This window comes from Corythoichthys intestinalis, chromosome 1, assembly GCF_030265065.1.
Source record: "Corythoichthys intestinalis isolate RoL2023-P3 chromosome 1, ASM3026506v1, whole genome shotgun sequence".
Classification (NCBI taxonomy): domain Eukaryota; kingdom Metazoa; phylum Chordata; class Actinopteri; order Syngnathiformes; family Syngnathidae; genus Corythoichthys; species Corythoichthys intestinalis.
In genome coordinates, this window is record NC_080395.1 from 25,921,738 (window position 1) to 25,942,326 (window position 20,589).

General features: G+C 40.1%; 1 protein-coding gene across 8 annotated transcripts in view; it reads right to left on the reverse strand.

Annotated features, from left to right (window-relative positions):
• The window catches only part of chd9 (chromodomain helicase DNA binding protein 9), a 148,804-nt gene that overhangs the window by 13,186 nt on the left and 115,029 nt on the right, over positions 1-20,589 (reverse strand). For 6 of the 8 annotated variants that reach the window (XM_057846567.1, XM_057846543.1, XM_057846560.1 and 3 more), the window contains 10 exons: positions 15,100-15,189; positions 14,202-14,305; positions 13,964-14,081; positions 13,816-13,873; positions 13,508-13,556; positions 13,130-13,403; positions 12,854-13,059; positions 5,223-6,065; positions 980-1,149; positions 678-902 (listed from right to left, as the gene is read on the reverse strand). In XM_057846567.1, coding sequence (XP_057702550.1) covers positions 678-902; positions 980-1,149; positions 5,223-6,065; positions 12,854-13,059; positions 13,130-13,403; positions 13,508-13,556; positions 13,816-13,873; positions 13,964-14,081; positions 14,202-14,305; positions 15,100-15,189 — 2,137 coding nt within the window. The remainder of the gene's footprint in view (positions 1-677; positions 903-979; positions 1,150-5,222; positions 6,066-12,853; positions 13,060-13,129; positions 13,404-13,507; positions 13,557-13,815; positions 13,874-13,963; positions 14,082-14,201; positions 14,306-15,099; positions 15,190-20,589) is intronic. The other 2 variants (XM_057846585.1, XM_057846577.1) reach the window with 1 other exon arrangement.

Sequence of the window (20,589 nt, forward strand, 5' to 3'; positions counted from 1 at the left end):
TGTTGGACACGAAACATGCCAATGACGTCATCACTGCGAGCCCGCTAACCATGGCGCCAACTAACGGTCAAAATATGGACTAAAAATGATAAAATATTGCCATTGATTTAACATTTTATGTGTTTCTAACAACATATTTTAGTACAAGAGAACAATTGTGGTTTATTAGAGCCTACATGTATTTAAGTTAGAAGATCACTTTAAAAAATATTTTCAAGTAATTACAAACTTCCTGTAGGTTCTGCATTAGCTAGTAGAGGAAGCCAAGCAGTCGTACTACAATTTGAACTTGTTTTATGCGCCATTTGACTCATTTATGATCACCTCTGAGGTTCCACTGTAAGTACCTCTGGTAATTGTATGTTAGTGCATTCGGCCCACCTCACACGCAGAAGACATCAGCCTGAATTGCAAGATAAAGGAGGAGCAGTCGTAATTTTTAACTGTCGAAGAGATTGTGAACCTCTCAAGCTGACGTAATGGCATCCTTTGTGCCAAATTCCAAGTAAGCGCATAGGAAAGATAGGAAGGGGTGTTATTACATTGAAACCCTCTCCGCAAGAAGCATTAATGACACCCCGTAGAGAAGGCAGAGCGGGAAAATCAGAGCGACATGCCCAACATGGCGGCGGAGGAGCTGAGGGGGGACGAGGCGCGGATGGGAGAAATAAACATACATCGTTCATCTTGACTGAGAACTCCTTGCTTTCTGCAACATGCTCGGTCACCTTAGACCCCTGTGGCGAGGCCGAAGGGTCTTCGCACAGGCTGCCGTCCAGGAGCTTGGTTGTGTAGAAAGACGCCACGGGGCCGCCGGGCTCGTAGATGCGCCGCGTGGCCGGCCACTTGCCCTTCAGCACCGCCTGGCAAATGCTGTCCAGACGGTTGATGATGACGCGGTCCTGAAACGTGGGCAATGCAAAGTCATCATATGCTGAGAGGAGTCTCTTGCTAGTTAATAAGCGTGACAGCGACTCACCTTTGGCCAATGGGAGGCAGCCAGCATGTAAGCTCCTGCTTGGAACTGATGTGTCACGCTGCTCGTGACGCCATTTTGGGCTGCGTGGGGATCTTGAGCATCATGGTGCATGGCACCTAAAGAGGCCACGCTGTCCTCGTCGAAGCCCTTCACGCTTGGAGCTTCAGGTACTGCAGACACAAAAGGATATTATAGGTTTTTTCTCTACAATCATTTTTCTATGAATAGTCAACAAAAAATGATAGTAATGTTTCTGTACATTAAAAAAATGTAGGGCAAAGGTCCTCTACTCCATTTTTGGAGTACGGATTACCTCCCCTGGTCACATTCCTAAAAATAACATAAATGGAGTACCAATGTTTTTGGGCTCCCTGTTATGAAAGGCATGTCCACCATATTTCGTGTCTATTAATGACACCATTATGTGCTTTTTTGGCTAAATCATCACCAAAGGTTTGAAAAGCACAGACTACTTTTGCATGGCATCGGCTCTTTTCAATAAGTGTAAATAAATAGATAATAGATTTGGATCGATATGTATTCCAATTAAAATGTCTGAACTGTTTCACATCCAAAATTGTCAAAAACATCAAAATTGCTTTGTATTTTTTGATTGCTTTAGATGGGCTGGGCATTATGATCCCCCACCCCAAAAAAACTTTTTTTTTTTAAATATCGTCTGATCGCAATTCTTTTCGCAATTAAAAAAAAAACAAAACTTTTTTTTAACTACCATAGTTCTTGGATAATAAAACACTATTTTTTTCCCCACATTTTGAATTCTGCGGCTTATAGTCCAGTGCGGCTTATTTGTCGATTTATTTAATGAATGCTTATGACAAATGCAAATTGTGTCACTAACTCCATTCATGTCCAGCTCGGACCTTTTACATCCATTCAAAAGTGAGATAATTTGCCGGATGAGACAAAATGACATCTTTCATAAGCATTCATTAATGCTAATGGCAGTGTCATTTCATAATTGGTACGGTCTTATGACAGTCTTATGGCACTACCGTCAAATAAAGTGTGACCAAATACTAACTACTAGTAACTACTAACTAGCAATTAATGAGTCAACTGGAACAGTAACTGAAGAAATAATTAGCACAGGACATGACTTTTGATTGTTATTTAAATCTATAGCGCTTCAATGCATTCTAGAGGGCATGTTTGATGACAACAGTGTTGAGGGCATGTTGCAGCAGAGGTTGATTGTCTCCCCCAGGGGAGCAGTGATGGCCAAATGAAGCTTCTTAAAGCAATGAAGCTTTGAAGCCAGTCTTATAATGCCGCTGTCAAATAAAGTGTTTCCGGTTAATATCTTTTGGTGTAAATATGCTGCGGCTTATAGTTCAGTGCGGCTTATCTATGAACAAATGACGTTTTCATGTCAAATTTGGTGGGTGGCGGCTTACAGTCAGGTGCGCCTTATGGTCCGAAAATTACGGTAGTAGTTTTTAGTGCTGCAACGATTAATCGATTAACTCGAGTATTCAATTAGAAAAAAATATTTGAATTAAATTTTGCTGCTTCGAGTATTTGTTTAATTAAAGTGGCGTTGTAAAGGTTTATTTTGAAAGTGTTTGCATTTAGTTTTATTGATTTTGGTGGATACACTGCCCTCTTGTCTGCCTCATTTCACATAGCTGAATCCAGCTGCTCCATGTTAAGACCAACATATGCCAAGTTTTTGTTGGAGCTAATGTTTTTTTCAATGCATTCGTAATTTAATTTATAGGTTTATTTAGCTTTTTTTTTTGTGTGCTGGAATCTGCATCTGAACAATTGTTAAGAGCATTGTTTAAAAAAATAAAAATAAATAAAACGTTTTATAGCATTTAAGCTAGTGGACTTTTGCTATGTAAGTTAGCCATTGTTCTTTTGTTGTACATAGCTCCTTATTATTTCTTTCTTTCTTTCCTTTTTTATACCATTCAAAGCTCAGCTCAGGTATTTGAACTTTTCATGTTCCCTATCAGATTACTCAATTATTCGAACTAACTAGTTAATCGATTAATTGCCAACTAAAATAATCATTAGTTGCAGCCCTACTTACAATTTAAACTAACTTAAAACTTGATTAACTAGAACTTAAAAATAACTTGACACAAATGGAAATTCAGTTGACACACCTGGGAAAAACACAAAACCTTTAAGTGATGTGTATTATCAGGCATAATGACATTTTTAGGTAGGAAATAAGATTTCTTTTTATAAGATCTAGAAGCTTTTTGAGTGAAAGCCGTGAATTTGTTTTTTTTCTTCTTTCTAGTCACATCTGAGATGCAATTGTTAGCAGTTTTCAAAAATGTACATCGAAAATTAAAAACATTGTCTGAAAATGGTTCAATATTAGGTGAAATGTCTCGTTTTTTCTTGAATATTTATAATTGCTCTTTACATAAAAAAAGATATGTTCTATCCGATTACTCGATTAATCGATAGAATTTTCAGTCGAATACTCCATTACTAAAATATTCGATAGCTTAGCCCTAGTAGTTTTTATAATTATTTGGCGTCTACCATTACCGTATTTTTCGGACTATAAGTCGCACCTGAGTATAAGTCGCACCAGCCATAAAATGCCCAACGAAGAGGGAAAAAAAAAACATACCGGAGTATAAGTAGCATTTTTGGGGGAAATTTACTTGATAAAATCCAACACATAGAACAAATATGTCTTCTTGAAAGGCAGTTTAAATAAAAATACAATAAAGAACAACATGCTGAATAAGTGTCCGGTATGATAATGTTACATGATGCATGAACAACAAAATGCGAACCTGGCCAGTATGTTAACGTATCATACTGTAGCTATTAAGTTATTCAGATAACTATATCCTAAAGAACATGCTAACAAGTTTACCAAACCATCAGTGTCACTCTAAAACACCAAAATAACATGTGAAATTATGAAATAATGTGTTAATAATTTCACACATAAGTCGCACCCCCAGCCAAACTATTAAAAAAACTGTGACTTAGGCTACGTTCATACTACAGGTCTTAATGCACGAATCTGATTTTTTGTCATATCCGTTTTTTTGGCGTGCCCGTTCAGACTGCCTTTATCCATTGAGACCGTTCAGTCCGACACGCGCTAAGCAAGAAGACCCGCATGTGCAGAACCATCAAAACAAATGACAGACGTCATCCGTCATTCTAGGGATATCATATTTTGCTTTTCAAAAGGTGGACACAAATAACAGACATAAATAATCCCCGTTTAGGCTTATATTCAAAGTTTATATGGATCGATAGCATGCACGCACTGTCCGTGCACGTCACACACACACACGGGCAGTTTGTCCCGACTCTCGGCCGTGGAGGCAATGTTGAAATATTGCTCACTTGGAACAGAGAGAAAACTGAGCATTCTCAGGCTTATCCTCAACCCATTTTTATTTTTTATGACTGTTGTCAAGCTCAGCCCTTCCTCAAAAGCCGTGTTCACTGCAAGCTAGGCGCTAATAACGCACAGGTGCATCGCTACGGTAACGACTCTCTCGCTATTTGATGACGTAATTGCTGCATTAAATCCGATTTGCGGGACTGGACAGTACAGACCGCCGCGACAGTCTGGAAAAATGTGGCCCAGATCGGATTTAGACCACATACGAAAGTGACCCAGATCGGATTTGAAATGGTCCCGTTCTATGCGACTTGTCACGTTCAGACCGTCAAGTTAATGCCTCACTCGAGTCGGAAAAACACGAAAAAATCGGATTCGTGCTGTAGTATGAACGTAGCCTTATAGTCCGAAAAATATGGTCATTTTGCATTTTAGAGCACAATATGTTTCATTTTCTTTGTTATGCGTGTTTCGTTTAACAGCTTAACTCACCTAGAGTGTAATAAACTCCCATCAAAATAGTCCCTCATAAAGACATTAGGAGGGACTGTTCAAAATCTGCCAAACTAATTACGATTAAATATGATATGGGTGATTACTGAGATTGACCAATTTTTTTCAAAACTACCTAAAACAACCTATGCCTATGCTTCAGTTGAAATGAAACTGATTGTGTTAAATGTATACAGTACATAATGTAATAATTTATCAAAGGCCTTTGAATTGAATCATTGCAGACTTTATAATATCTGCAAATGTCCGATCATTGCAAAATTGGTGATTGACACCTTAATGGCAGTCATCAATTCATTTTGTACCACAGCGTTCCCACTTTGCTGCAGCACATCTCAGCATTTTATTATTCCTGGCTAAACGGCTTCTTCTAACCTTTCTTCTTCCCGTTCTCTCCTTCGCTGTCACTGTCATCTGACGATGAGGACGACGAGGAAGATGACGAAGACCCAGAAGAGCAAGAAGACGACGATGACGACGAGCTAGACCCGGAGCGGGACGAGGAAGAAGACGAGGATGAGGAAGATGAAGAGGAGCGCGAAGAAGAGCTGGACGATGAGCCGTCCGAGTCGGTGGCCGAGGGCCGCCTCTCCCTGCGGCCCCTCTTGCTAGCCTTTTTGGGCTTCCTCTCAGAGGAGTTGGGCGTAAGAGGCTTTGTCCTTGCTGCCACCATCTGCCCTTCACTGTCGGGTTTGTCCTCCGGAGCTCCTGTGGAAGTGTCCGGTGCTCTGGAGGGACTGCAGCTATCATTCGCTTTCTCTCTGCTTTCATCTCCTTCTGAAAGGGGCTCTACCTTCGGCATTGCCCCGCCGGTCTCCATGTCCTTTGGGGTAGGGTTTGAAACAGCCGAAGCCTGGTACTGAGGTTGCAGGAGCGGCGTGAACCCCATTGACTGCTGCTGCTGCGGCACGGCCTTTGTCTGGCTGTAGGCACGCTGGGCTGCCATAAAGCCCAAATCTGGGTCTCGGAGTATGTGATAATCCGTGCGGCTGACCCCGTGCTTGGCGGCGCCAATGAGCAAGTCCCTGTCGTGGGTGCCGGTCTCCCACCACGCGGGCAAGTCGGAGCTGATTTGGCACAGTGGCAGGCGTTCGTAGAGCAACGGGTGGCGAAGGACTTGCTCTCGCACCTGCCGGAGCAGTTCTACCCGGTACAAGGTGCGCGATGCCCGCTCCTCTGTGATGGGCTGGATGTTGAGAGACGGGTCCACTGCAGCGTCTGAACACAAAAGATTAAATGTTTGTGAGCATGTTGGCATATCATGTCAAATCTTAAAACCGCTGTTTATTTTATATGAGGTTTTTGAAGCAATTTTTTTTAAATGATGGAGAAAATAAGGTAACTGTTGAAAGGAGCAAACCGTCACACTAAATTAATTAATTCTCTGCCATTGAGAGCAGTCATCGTCAAACTCCTTTTAACTGGGATAGCTAGCATTAATTGATCATCTTTCCGTGACATTGACAGCAATAAACATCCAGTCTATTTTAACTGGGATCTCCACTAGGGCTGAACGATATTGGACAAAAATGACAATGCGACGTTTTGGAGGTTTGCGATATTAAAACTAGAAGAATTTTCACCAGATGACTTGAATAGCTCTGTTTGGGAAGACTGACTGACTCACTATGACCACATTCATTTCATTAGAGATGTCCCAATCTGATCACGTGATCGAAAATCGGGCCGATCGCGCCATTTTCAGAGGAGCGGAATCAGGTTAAAAGGATCGGGTTTTTATGTTTTTCTGCTTCATGCTCGTACCGCCTCTCACCCTCCCTCCTGTGTGACCAAACTGTCAGCAGTGCAGCTTGCGTTTGGTACTTAAAGTTAACAATGACTGTCAGGTTTGTTGCTTTTATCTGTCCAGAGATTCCTCGGTATCTCTACGATTAGAGGCACAAATGTGTTAATCATTGTTAAGCTTGGTACACAGTCTGAAATGTGCTGTGGCTACTCATTCATTGTCTAAGTGAAAGGCTGTTCTCGGCAGTGTGAGCGTCAAAGCATTAAAAAAAAAAAAAAAATCGGATCAGGACTTGCTATCGGCAAATTCTCAGAAACTGGTGAATCGGACTCCAAAAATAGGCGATCGGGACAACCCTAGTGTCTGTGAATGATGAAGATTGGTAGATATAAAGGATCCAGGAGGCCATGTCCCTGCACAATTGCTGCGTTTATGAAGAAAAACAAAAGTTTACAAAAAAATAAATAAATCACACGTGCTGCGATGGCACTATTGCGCATCTGCACATTGCGATGGCGATGTTCAAACGATATATTGTGCAGGCCTCTCTACTGAATGAGCTGGATTTCTGTGACGTTCTTCATGCAGCTGCACAGTCACACCAGTAGCATCACTGGATCGCTACCAGCCTCCCCCAGTCAACATGGATTGGGCGTTTATTGCCGACAATGGAATGAGTTCATTTACAAAATAAAAATAAGCCGTTAGAACATTAGGAAGGTTGTTGATGTGTTTCCTTAGTCTCTGTGTTCCAAGTGGTAATAAGCCAAAGTTACTGTGTGCAGCGTCTCTGTAGGGTTCCACAAGCCCAATTTAAGCATTTTAAAGACTTTTTTAAGACCATAATGAATACATTTTAAGACCCATTTCACATCGATACCTGCAAAAATTGTACAAAAGACATGAAGGTAAATTGGAGGCACTGAATTACTTGCAAAGTATATGAATTTATTCCCAGCTCTTTCATATCTTGATTCAAAATGCTTAACCTAACCAAACACACTACAACTTTCTCTTTTGTGAACCAACATGTGAACCACAAACGGCATTTGCTGCTGGCATTTTATGACTGCCTTGTGCTTTTCAGGTTTGCAATGGGATCCCAATGCCTTGATACCCAATGTTTCAAGTTTTAAAATGTTCTTGCATAAAGTGCAGTGTGCTTCATACGAGTTTCCCTCCACAGACTTCAACCATGCGCTGAACTGTACGTTCTCAAGCCACAAATCATTACATTTGGACTTACCCCTGTATGTAACTAGTGTAAAACGGCTTTTCACCGGTATTACTATGGTAACTAAGCTGCTAACACGCAACTGCGCGCGCACAGCAAAACCTGCTTGTGTTCGAGTTTTTTTTTCCCGCTAGCAGCAGCCACTGTAAGTAATGTAAAAAGACATCATTGTTGTGAAGGTGGGGAACACACCACTAATTTTGCTACTGCTACAGTGCTTCAAGTCAATTTTACTCAGATTTCTTGAAATAAGAAAAACAGCTAGCTGGAAATAAGATCGTTAACAGACTTATTTCTAAGCAAAAAGTTTGGATATTTAATCCTACAAGAAAACCTTGTCAGAAATGTTCTTATTTCAAGAATATTTTTCAAAACATTGTTTGAAAGCAATTTTTTCTTGATTTAGGTGAAAAATGACCATCTTTCAGATGTATGGGCTCAATACAAACAAACATTAAAAATAAATGTTTACTTAAAGTAGGTGGAAGAATCTGACACATTAATCTGTTAACTAGCCTTTAACACTCAAAACAAGATGGGAGAAAATTATTTGAATAGATTTAACAAAAAATGTCGGATTGACACATTATAAATTTGCAGTGTGAAAGTTACTATAGATCAATACAGATTTATTTGCATTAATCATTTAGCCTATCAGTTAATTAGGTTCATATTGGTGAGAAATGTAGCCCCGACCCCCGTTCACCAAATATGTTTGGTCTTATTAATGTCACATCCCCTGCAAAACGTGTACATGCAGGTTATGCTGTTATATCATCCCTACCAATATTGAGACCAAACCTATGCCCTAGCGTTATAGCATCCTCAAAAATTGAAACATTTAAAACGAGATACTGACATTCATGCATGTATTAAATAAAAATAGTCAATAGATTTTTAAGACCTTTCAAATTTGTATTTAGGATCTTTTATAAGATTTTAGAAGAATCTTAGACACTTTAAAGTAGGGATGTGAGAAAGTATCGAAATTGTGATTTATCGTGATACTTTGTATCACAAAAGGTTATCGATATGCTCCTGTCAAGAATCGAGATATCGTTTTAAAAAGGTGTCAATGTCTAAAAAACATAAAATAAAAAGGAACCAACAAGTTGCTACCAAAATCTTCCACCATAATAGTGTCTCAGTTAACTCTAAGGGAGCATTGACGGTGCACGACGCCGAATCTATTTAGACTGGGAACGTTCATTCATTCGAAACCAGAGCATTCACAGTCATTCTGTCCCATTTTCAGGGCATTTACAGGTAATTTCCTGTTGTGTTTGAGTCACTGCCTATTCATTTGGGTGATTCCCAGGTCACTTCCTGTTCAGTAACTCAAAATAATCAGGAAGTGACCCGTAAAATACCCCAAAATCAACAGGATGTAATGAAAAATCAACAGGTAAATGACCTTAAACAGCACAAAATTACCTCATTGCCTGGCATTGGCTGCCACTGACGGCCATAGACGTTCACTCCGTTTGAAATGGGAGGTTTGTGTATTCGCTGCCACCCTCCCAGTTCAAATGGATTGGACGTCTACTAGTGACAAACTTATTCCAATTCACAGCAGAAGCTTTTTTTCTGTTTATTAGTTGTTTGTAGAATATTCTAGAATGATTTCCTGACCAATGTATTGACAATCGTTGTATCGCCATATCGTCGGATCATCATTATCGTGAGTTTTGTATCGCAAATCATAACGTATCGTGAGGTACTAAGAGGTTCCCACTCCTACTTTAAAGCCTTAAATTCAAATTATTAAATTTAAGACTTTTGTAGAATTTTTACGACCCCGCAAATACCCTGTGTGTGATCAATGAAAAACCACTTAATTTTTAAAGCAACTCTGGTTCTTCTAATCACCGTCAATGGAAGTGAACGAATCAAAACGCCAACCAGACAGATTGCAGCTCTTGACTTCACTCAATAGGTAAAGGCACATACATCAACACATAAATGCAATGTGTGTGCATGAGTGAGTGTGTTTATATGTGTGAGAGTTTTGGCTTGAATAAACTTGAATGAGGCTGTGGTCTGGAGCAGTATAATGGCATTTTCCATTATTGAAAAAAATTGTTCTGATAATCAAGGCTTTCAATACCTTAATTGCTGTGCACATTATTTTTTTGATAAAAATGAATTTGTTGTGCAAGCGCTCACTGTCAAATTTAATTGGTAATCAACAATTGTGGGAGTATTTTGGAGGATTGTAAACTGAAGAACAAATTGATTCTAAAATTAGTATTTTTAGAGGGAACATAACAGATAATTGACTTTCAATTGCTTTTAATATTAGCTATTAAAAAGCATACTCAAATAATTGGTTCATGAGCTTTTCTCTTCAGGCAAAGCTACTTGAGAATAATTAGCCTCAACAATCTAGCTAACCCCCGTCTGTGGTTGTTATGGTGATGTTAGACTTACAGTGGTACCTCTACTTACGAACGTCTCTACATACGAAATTTTCTGTTTAACACACGTCTTAATGGGAAAATATTGCCTCTTGTTACAAAATACATTTCAGGATACTAAAGGCAAAAATACAGTAACGCTGGTACTCGCAGCTCCCAGAGTTTACTAAACATAATAACGTACTGGCCCGAATATAAGACGGCCCTGATGATAAGATGACCCCCTTTTTTTTCAAGACTCAAGTTTGAAAAAAGACTCTTTGAACACCAAATTAATTTTTATACAGAAAATAATACAGTACATCTGAAACAAATGATTATAACAATATATCTGATAGGAATAGAATATTATTTTGCCTCATTCAAATCTTAATATCTGAACATTTAAATATGTAAACTAAAGTGCAATCCCATTCGTAAATAAATGGCTTCTGGTTTTTGAAATGTAAATAAATTATTGTGATAAAAAAACACAATTGCAATAACTGCATTAACCATCAAAGTGAAGTCTAACTGTACCTAGTTTTGAAACAAATCTGAATAAGGAAAAAAAAATGCAATAAAATAATGCAAACTGGTTAAACTTGAGAGTAGCTGAGATCAGTCATGACAGAACATCGCTTCAATGATATCTGACGCCATCTAGCCTCATGAATGGGTATAACGTCTAGACGGCGAATATAAGATGACCCCCACTTTTCCAGTCTTATTTCAATGCAAAAAACACCGTCTTATATTCGGGCCAATACGGTATACTTATAGCTGTTGTGCCATTGACTATTGCCTACTATTCCTGGCATCCATTTGGCTAAGAGGGACCTCTACTGTATGGGGATGTGTGTATCCCAGCGTCCTCTTCATTCGCTCTCGTGTTCTGACAGCTTTACATGTATTAACTTTTATTCTTTACTCTATTCTTAGTTTTTTACATTATGCACAACTCTTATTTTATGTTTATTGTGCAATAATCTAATTGTAACATGTACCGTATTTGTAACATGTTTTGATGCATTTTTATACAGTATAAAATAGGAGTGGGAACCTCTTGGTACCTCACGATACGATACGATTTGCAATACAAAGCTCACAATAACGATAATCTGACGATATGGCGATACAACGATTATCGATGCATTGGTCAGGAAATAATTCTAGGATATTCTACAAAAAACTAATAAACAGAAAAACAAGCTTCTGCTGTGAATTAGATAGAGTTTATCATTAGTAGACGTCTAATCCATTTGAACGAAGGAAATTCGTTCATTTACTCCCATCCCTCCCACTTCAAACGGATTGAACGTCTATGGCCATCAGTGGCAGCCAATGCCAGGCAATGAAGTAATTGTGGGCCATTTAAGGTCATTTACCTGTCTATGTTCAGTTACTTCCTGTTGATTTTGGGGTATTTTATGGGTCACTTCCTGTTTATTTTGAGTTACAGAACAGGAAGTGACCAGGGAATCACCCAAATGAATAGGCAGTGACTAAGGGGCAGTTCACATGGCGACTCTGCGACACGAAGATGCAATGACTGTGTTGCGGAGTGGCCTCGCGTGCATATGGTCTCTGTGAAGACGAAAAATTCTGAATCCTACCTCCAAAGTGGAAGAATTCGATTGCGGGGGATTGAGGGGGGCTGGCTCCGCATGCATATCAAAGGCTCCCGCGGCGCGAGACCCCGCCAATAACGTCAGCACTCGTACACGTCACATTGGGCGTGTGCAGCGGTACTATTAAACATTATATACAGAAAATATGGCGGAATGTTGGCTTTAATTTACTGTAATTTAATATTTTTAAATTAAATATGTTGAATGTTTCCATTTTTGTGCCTTTTTGAACTAAAGAAAAATGCCATTGCATCGAGTGGGCGGGCATATTTTTTTCCGGGCTGAGGAACTTTGGTGGGGTCAAAGTGCATCATTCGCTGTCGCCTTGTAAGTCTGCACTGCCCCCTAGGGCCTGGCATAAATACTATATCTATTTCATGCGGAATTGCGACATTGTTCGAATGGAGACGGGCCCATATAAATGCAAATTTGAAATTTTCGTTATTCTCGGAGAGTCACCATGTAAATGGCCCCTCAAACTCAAGAGGAAATGACCTGCAAATGCCCTAAAATGAACCGTAAGTGACCTGTAAATGCCCTGAAAATCGGACAGAATGACTGAATGCTCTGGTTTAGAATGAACGAACATTCCAAGTCTAAATGGATTGGGTGTCGTGCACCGTCAATGCAGCCTTAGAGTTAACTGAGACACTATTATGGTGGAAGATTTTGGTAGCAACTTGTTGGTTCCTTTTCATTTTTTACACTGACACCTTTTTAAAATGATATCTCAATTCTTGGCAGGAGCATATCGATTACCTTTTGGGATACAAAGTATCATGATATATCACCATTTCGATATTTTGTCACACCCCTAGTATAAAAGATTTATGTCTGAATTTTGGGGTGCTTGGAACGGATTATGGCATTGACACAGAAAACGCATCTCTACTTACAGAATTTTTAAGTTACGAAACTACGTCCAGAAACAATTAGTTTTGTTAGTAGAGGTACTTCTGTACTCTGTACTATACAGGCAAACGTGTGTATCCTCTGACCTCCATCTTTGGGTGGCAGGCGGCAAACCCGTCGGCACATGGCGGCGAATGCGCACAGGTACTTCTGCAAGCTCTCGTCAGTCTTCTTGTGCAGCCGTGCCATTGCACGAAACTTCGTCCAGTCGAAGCGGCCCACCGTCGGGTTGAAAACCACGCCAAATGTGGAGACCACCCGGTAGAAGTCGGCTTCTTCCCGCCTGGTCCATCTATTGTGATTGGAAATGTAGGTACATTTTTTTAAAAAAAATATTTTTCCCCGCAATCACTCTTTCCCACCTTTGTTGACGCTCAATCTTGGCAGCCATCTTGGTGTTAAGCGGGTCACTGAAAGCCGCTGGCTGTAGCAGTAGCGGCGCCGACGGTGGCGGAGGGCCGAGCGGCGCAGACATCATCATGGCCAGCTGCGACTGCGAATGCGACTGCACCTGATGGATTTGTAGGATCTGCCGACTCTTGGTGTAGCGTTGTGAGGCCGTGATCAGACGCCTCAATCGGGCAGTGAGTGAGGAAGACGAAGGCCAGTAGGCGCTAGTTGCTCCAGGAACAGAGTCTTGGGAGGAGAGGATTGCGGGGGAGCATTTCAGCTAATTAATGTCTATGGAATTTCCAGGACATGCTGACAATGCGCAGGATTTATGTGTGACTAATACTCACCTCCGGCGTTGTCAGTGACAACCAAGTCTCCAGGAGAGGAGGCGTCATCCTGCGGGGAAATGTGTTAATTTACAGGAGGATTCCTCATCTCATCTCATCATGATGTTTTAGGAAATCCGGATGTAGAAAATAAAACTGTGTATCGTTTGCTTGCTAACAACTAAGCAAGACTCTGTTGAATGAGTAACGAGAACAGGCGTGATCGCTGTGTCAGTGCCTAGAGCGAAGGCGTTCGTCTCTGTCAGACTGATTATTGATCCACCTTTTCAGAGGAGACAGTGTTGGCCTTTGGCAGGCGTGAAGTTTACCTCCATGTCGTCCTTCAGCAGGGCCGGAGCAGGCTTGTACTCAGGATCGTCCACATCCCTGCAGACGGGCACACAAGATGTCTGACTTTCAAGGAATATAGATATTTTATCATAAAAAAAATTACACATTTTGATGTTTTCTACCCACCCGTCCATAAAATCGTTGCCTCTCTGTTCAGCAGCAATAGCCTTGTCGTCCGGTCGGCCAACCCGTTCTAGGAAGCACAGTGCGGGGTCTGCTCGGATGGTATTGTACTTCTCATAACCTGTAAAAAATAAAATGGTATCTCATGTCTGGAGAGTTTTGGCTCTGTACTCAAGTTTTTCTCCCACATTTAAAAAAAATTGTTATTAGGTTCATTCAAGATAAAGTGGCACACACTCACCATGCTTGAAGACTCCCAGGAGCAGACACTTGTCAGACACAGTATCCCACCACAAGGCTGGCAGTTCTGAGTGGTCTGGCTCTGGCACCCAGATCTTGATTTCACTGGAGGAGGAGCAAATGAGTAAGAGATAACTCAATATGACCTATGTATGCATATATGTAATGTATACATCATTTGTTATTTTATTCTTCAAAGACTAAAATTGAAACGCACGATTTGTATTGCTATGTTGTAACTACAGCTTGTTTTGATGACCCATCCCGATGCAGTTATACAATGTGCCAACAGGTGGAGCTCTATAGTTGTCTAATGCTGCATTCAGTAAGTCTTCAACAGGTTACATGCAAAAACAACACTCTTTCATATTATGTGGCCTGCCTCTGTGAGAAACAAAATCCACATATGGTCAATCAATTATACCGGTCACTCTCCAAATTCTCACAAATGAAATTACTGATAAATTCAAGAATTGAAAATGTCTCACTTTCTTTGACGATGCAATGTTAATGGCTTAAAAGCAAGTAATTTTTTTAATGCATCTGAAAAGGGTTGCCTTTGGCGATGTGCCTGATGACGTGTTAAAAAAAAACATTTAGTTTTACTGTTATGTGAAACTTATGTGTTTAGGATATGGTTATGAGAAAATATATTCTGATCTTGGCATGCATATAGTCTAATCGTGATATCGTTACAAAAGCCCAACTATAGCCAATTGATAAGATTAATCAATTCTGATTATGAAGGAAAGATTTCCATTTTCAGAGCAGGTACAGCTCTCAAAACCAGTCCTTTACTGTTGCTATGCAATTAGTCTCTCCTGATTAAATATTTATTCCATCAATTTCACATCTTGGTTGCTTAAAACACTCCAGGAGTAAGTTTCGGTGCAACTCACCTAGCATCCACGTTGTTTAGAACTTTCTGCGCCTCGTCGCCTATCACCTCTTGTTTCAGGTAGTACAGCATTCTGACTCGCAGCAGCACCCTGCACACAGAAAAGCTGCTGCTTAGCATAGTAAAAACCCTGACCATGCAAAATTGGTTGAGAGAGTGGTGCGCACATGCACACACACAAATGAAACAATGCAGAGTCAATCCTCATGTTTTTTTTTTTTTTTTTTTTTTTTAAAACATGGGCAATATGGTGGAGAAACACCAGGGATGAAAATAATATTGTCTATGAAAATACACACGGAGGAAGCAGGATATGACCTCAACTCACCATGCTGTTTGAAGAGACAAGACAACACCTTTATCATGGGCATTCCACTGGCAATAATCTTGTACAATTATTGATAAAACTCAGAATTTCATTTTTCTGCTAAGTAACAGTGTAGAAAAATAGTTAAAAAAAAACAGTAAGTATTTTCCTGAAGCGGGGGCAGACATACTCACAATGTGAGCAAGTATAACTGACATCACAAAATGGTTGTGCTCATAAAAGGTGTCATTTTTTGTGTTTAAACATGAATTTTCCATTAGGCCTAATAGGTCTAAGAAATTTGCGATTGTCGCACTTTATGAAATGAAAAAGTATTTGCCTCCTCTCTTGGTTTCAGTGTTTTTTTGCATATTTATCACACACAAAGGTTTTAGTTCATCAAACCATTTTTAATATTAATGGAATTAGTAATTGCCCCCCTTGTGAAATCACAAAGTCATAGTTACAAACAGTTTTAGCGAGGCTAAGTTAATTTTCACTGGTCACACATACACAAATGTGTGATTTCTTGTTGAATCAAGAAATCACTCAAATAGAAGAGGTCAGACAAAGCAATGTAGGCTACACAACTTATAGAAACAATCACATGCCACGATCCAAAGAAATTCAAGACGGAAAAAAAAAGTCGGAATGAGTCTAGACAAGACGAGACTTACAAAGCCAGTCCAAGACTTGGGGCTTTCTAGAACCACCGTCAAAGTCATTATCCACAAATGGAGAAAAAAAGGAACAGTGGGAACCCTTCCCAGGAGTGCCAACCAACTGACATGACTTCAAGTGTGTGACAATAAGTCTATCATGGGGTGGCGTGGCTCAGTGGTAGAGTAGTTGTCCCCCAACCCAGGGGGTGTGGGTCTGATTCTCCACCCAGATGAACTCGTCTAAGTATCCTTGAGCAAGATACTGAACTCCACGTTGCTCCTGGTGCTGCGTCACCAGTAGGTGGATGGCGATGTAGTGTACAGCGCTTTGAGGGCCTTTAAAGGTGGAAAAGCGCCATACAAGTATAACACCATTTACCATTGAAAGATATAGGTTACATGGGAAAATTCCCCGGCAAAAAGCAGTGGTGTCAAAAAAAGATCATAAACATATGTCTCGTATTTGCCAAAAGATGTCTGCCAAAAAATTTCTGAGGAAAAAAAACTGCATTGACGAGTTAAAGAACATTTTGGTAGGTGTGCAGCCTCATTCTAGCGGAGAGTTTGATGCCAGTTGTAACTTGTACGCCCGCTTAAACACAATATTAGTGCTCCATACGTAACCATTCATAATTTTTAGCCCACCTGGGCCCCCTTTGCGCCCGCAAACCGGGCTCACCTAGAGGCCCTGGTGCGGGCGCACTGCCAACAACTCCACAAGCTCTGCCCCTGTACTATACTTTTGTGTAGAGCTGCAACTTGAGACAATTTTTTATAATCAATTAATCGGACGATTACTTAAATGATTAATTGATTTGTAGGATTAATGGCTCCTTTTCCAATTACCTTCAAAATTTCACTTGAGGCTGTTTCAGTCGTGTTGTACATAACAATGAAAACAAAATTCAATAATTTGTTACAGCTTCCTGACTTAAAGTTTTTAATAAACGTTCTGAGGATAACACAAAAAGAATTTCTTAGTACACAAATCAGACAAAAAAAAAAGTGCTGCTGATTAGGATTTCTTTTTTGTGGGCAAAGCGCTGATATAAATTGTGTCATTTACTTATTTATTTTCTTTAAACAAACTAAACAAAATCGAATGAGGAGGAAGCAGACTGTAATGAATTGGAAAATTTGGTAGGTTACCGCTTCGTCCTAAGTCGTAACGTCTCATCAACAAAGAATACGAAGAATACAATTGGCTTGCTTCATTTACTCGCCTATGACGGAGGCCCCCTGGATCTAACAACAGAAAAGACTCTCTAACTCTCGACCAGGGGTCGTGTTAACCGAATATTTTCCGTTGTTGACCGGTTTTTTAAAACGGTGACGGAAAAAACTGAAGTCCATCCGTCATTTTGACAGGTTGCAATTCACACCCCAACCACAGGGTGGCGAGTGAGCATGTTAATTAGCTATTGTCTCTCTTAATGCATGACGTCATTGGCTATTCTGTCAGAATATTGTAGCGTCACCGGGGTCTGGCGGCGGCACCGTGATTGACACATCAACGCGAGGTTCTTATTGGTGCACCCGGTGTGCCAGCGCGTCATCCAATTGGTGGACTAGATTGTCGCCTGTGTATAGACCCAAATCACATGACGTCACAACTCAGCCCCCCTGACTGGAGCCGCCATATTGTATGTCAGCTCGTCGTGTTTACACATTACCGCTACGTACATGCCTCCTATTACGGCGTGTTTTTCTGCTCGTTAACATTAATAATCAAAATGGTGAAGGCGGGTGTGGCGGTTGGTTGCAGTAACAGAGAAGATAGACGGAGAGACTTGAAGTTCTACCGTATTCTGAGAGACCCGAAGAGGAGAGCGAGATGGACTGCTGTAATTCGACAAGAAATCTGGGCACCAAACAATCACCACAGACTATGTAGTAGTCATTTTATATCTGGTAAGATGCATTTAATAAATATTTAGAAGATTTGGGGCTGACAACCACAATTAAGATCATTGTGTGACGTTGGTGATTGGGGTCTATATAGTTGCCTCTTTTTCTTTGGGGGCGGAGTTGTTTTGTTGGTGTTGTTGGCGGTAAGCAGAGTAAAAAGAGGGAGAAAAATACCACGACTTCCGTGTCTATTACGATATTAATTAAAAATGAATGAAAACTAAATACTATTGAATATGTCATCATTATCATTTTAAAAATTTAAGTGACAGGTAAAAATGGATTATGACCGGATTTTTATGACCCTGTCAGTCAAAATGACAGACAACGAAAATGTCTAGCGCAACCTCTGCTCTCGACACTTCATAATACAGTATTACTGATTCAGCAACCCAACATTAGTGTAGCAGTGAACTTTCTCTCACTTCCTGTAATCCAGTACTTCTCAAATAGTGGCCCAGAGTGAATCCAGGGGTGGCACATGTGACCTCGGGGAACATACTTTTTTGCTGTACTAGAATAAAGTGTCATTGCACATCCACTCAGTGGGTGGCAATGGCGCTCTCATTTTTTAGAGTGTGCGCAGTATTTTGAACCAAACAAGAACACACAGTAAAGAGATAGGAAGAACTGCGCGCCATTTTCAGGCCGGGCTCATGGAGCCACCCACTGTCTTCTCCGGTTCTCACGTGTCCGCCCGAGAAGCGCCATGTTCGGCTTGGGAGCGTCACGACGACCGCCCTCACCTCTCGTTCTCCCCCGGCTGCCAAGAATGTGACGTTTTTCGGCCGGTTTGGCTTTTGGCTTTGACTTTTAATACAGTGGGGGACGAGGAAAGACCGCTCTGTTTACTGTGTCTAAAAATGTTTGTAGTGGACAGCGAGAAGCCAAATCAATTAATACGTTATTTAAAGACATTAGACCCTAATCTCACTGATAAGCTGCTTGATTGTTTTTCATCGAAAAATATTGCCAACAATCGTCCCACTTTGTCAGTGTTACACCAGCAAGTACTGTTTAGCATGCTCAGTGCAAAATACCCCACAATATAGAAAACTGCCTGCAGCAAAAATAAAAACTGTCCCTCTGTCCAATGGCACAGTCATTTTTTGTTCAATTCATTACTGTTTTTTCGGTCAAATTGTTTGGCATATTGTCCTCATGAGTTAATGTTGGTAATCAATTTTAATGTATTTTTATTTATTGATTTTATTTTATTTTTCAGTATCAAATGGGCAAAAAATGTACTTTGAGTGTATTTTTACAGTTTGGATGTGACTTTTTTTTTCAAATAAAGGCAAATTAATGCACTTTAAGTCTTTTCTGTTACAAACAAAACAATGTTAATAAAGTTACACTTTATTGTAAGTTGATCTATGCTCCTTTTTTTTCTTTAATAGAAAAAAGGCACGATGTTAGGCAGAGGTGTAATTAAAATAATAATTTTATAGACGAATGATACTATTTACAGTAGCGGCAGAGAGATGGGGGGGCATTTACGTCTTCCTGGGTGGGAGCCTTAACATAAAATAACTGAGAAGCACTGCTGTAATCACTGGCGCGTGAAGCCTCACATTGCACACAAACGAGGACCCAAACAGGACTGCTCATACCTGCCAGTAAAAATCGAGTATCAAATTCATTGGCAACCAATTTATTAATCGATTTTAATCAATTTAATGGATAAGTTTTTGCAGCCTTGCCTTTGTGCATGATAAAACACAGAAGTCAAGAAAGGGACAAATACTTTTTCACGGCACTGGAAATACTTTGCGCAACCACATTTCACATGACTTATGTGTCTTTTCCTTTTAAATTTCTAAAATACACAAACGCAAACTCAAACGATTACAAACAGTTTGAAAGTCACACCTGTGTGGTTGTAAGAGGAACTGAGTCAGTTGAAACAGGAATTCGGGAAAAAAAGAACTGAGTGATACACTATATGGCGGAAAACACTCAGGTGACTTGAAGTTCCGCTCTGAGACCCCCAATTTGGCCAAATTTCAAAATTATCAGATATGCATGTGTGATACATAGTTGGAAAGCTTAAAATCTCTATTTTCTGGAGGAAGACAAATTTTGAACAAGAGGGCTTTTTTTTTGTTGTTGTTTTTTAAACAGCAAAACCCTAACTGGAGGCGAAAGCACGCGAGAGCAGAATTAAAGACGCCACGATTTTAACGAGATATTATCGCGTACCTACCTTGTTTCGATCCAAAAACTCCACGTAGCATGTATCACCGAGGGTCAAGACACAGCTGTGAATGGCCATGGCCAGATTTTTGTGGGATTTTATGGGTGAAACATGGTGAAATAACAAGGGTCGCGATGCAGAAATCGAAGACAACAAGGAGTGGTTGAGATTTTCTTTTTCATATATTTACCCTTTTAAATGTTATTTTTCAATTTTTCTTTGTTTGGATCAATCATTTATCGTCTAACATATCGGGGAAAATGCGACAGTAACAAAAAAAAAAAAAAAAAAAAAAAAAAAAAAAAAAAAATACAATTAAGCGATAGTTAGGAGGTAGATATCCGTGACTTTTTTACAGACGCCAAATTTTTCATTGTGACGTCATTTGTTTAAAAGTTTAAAATATGCAGGTGAATA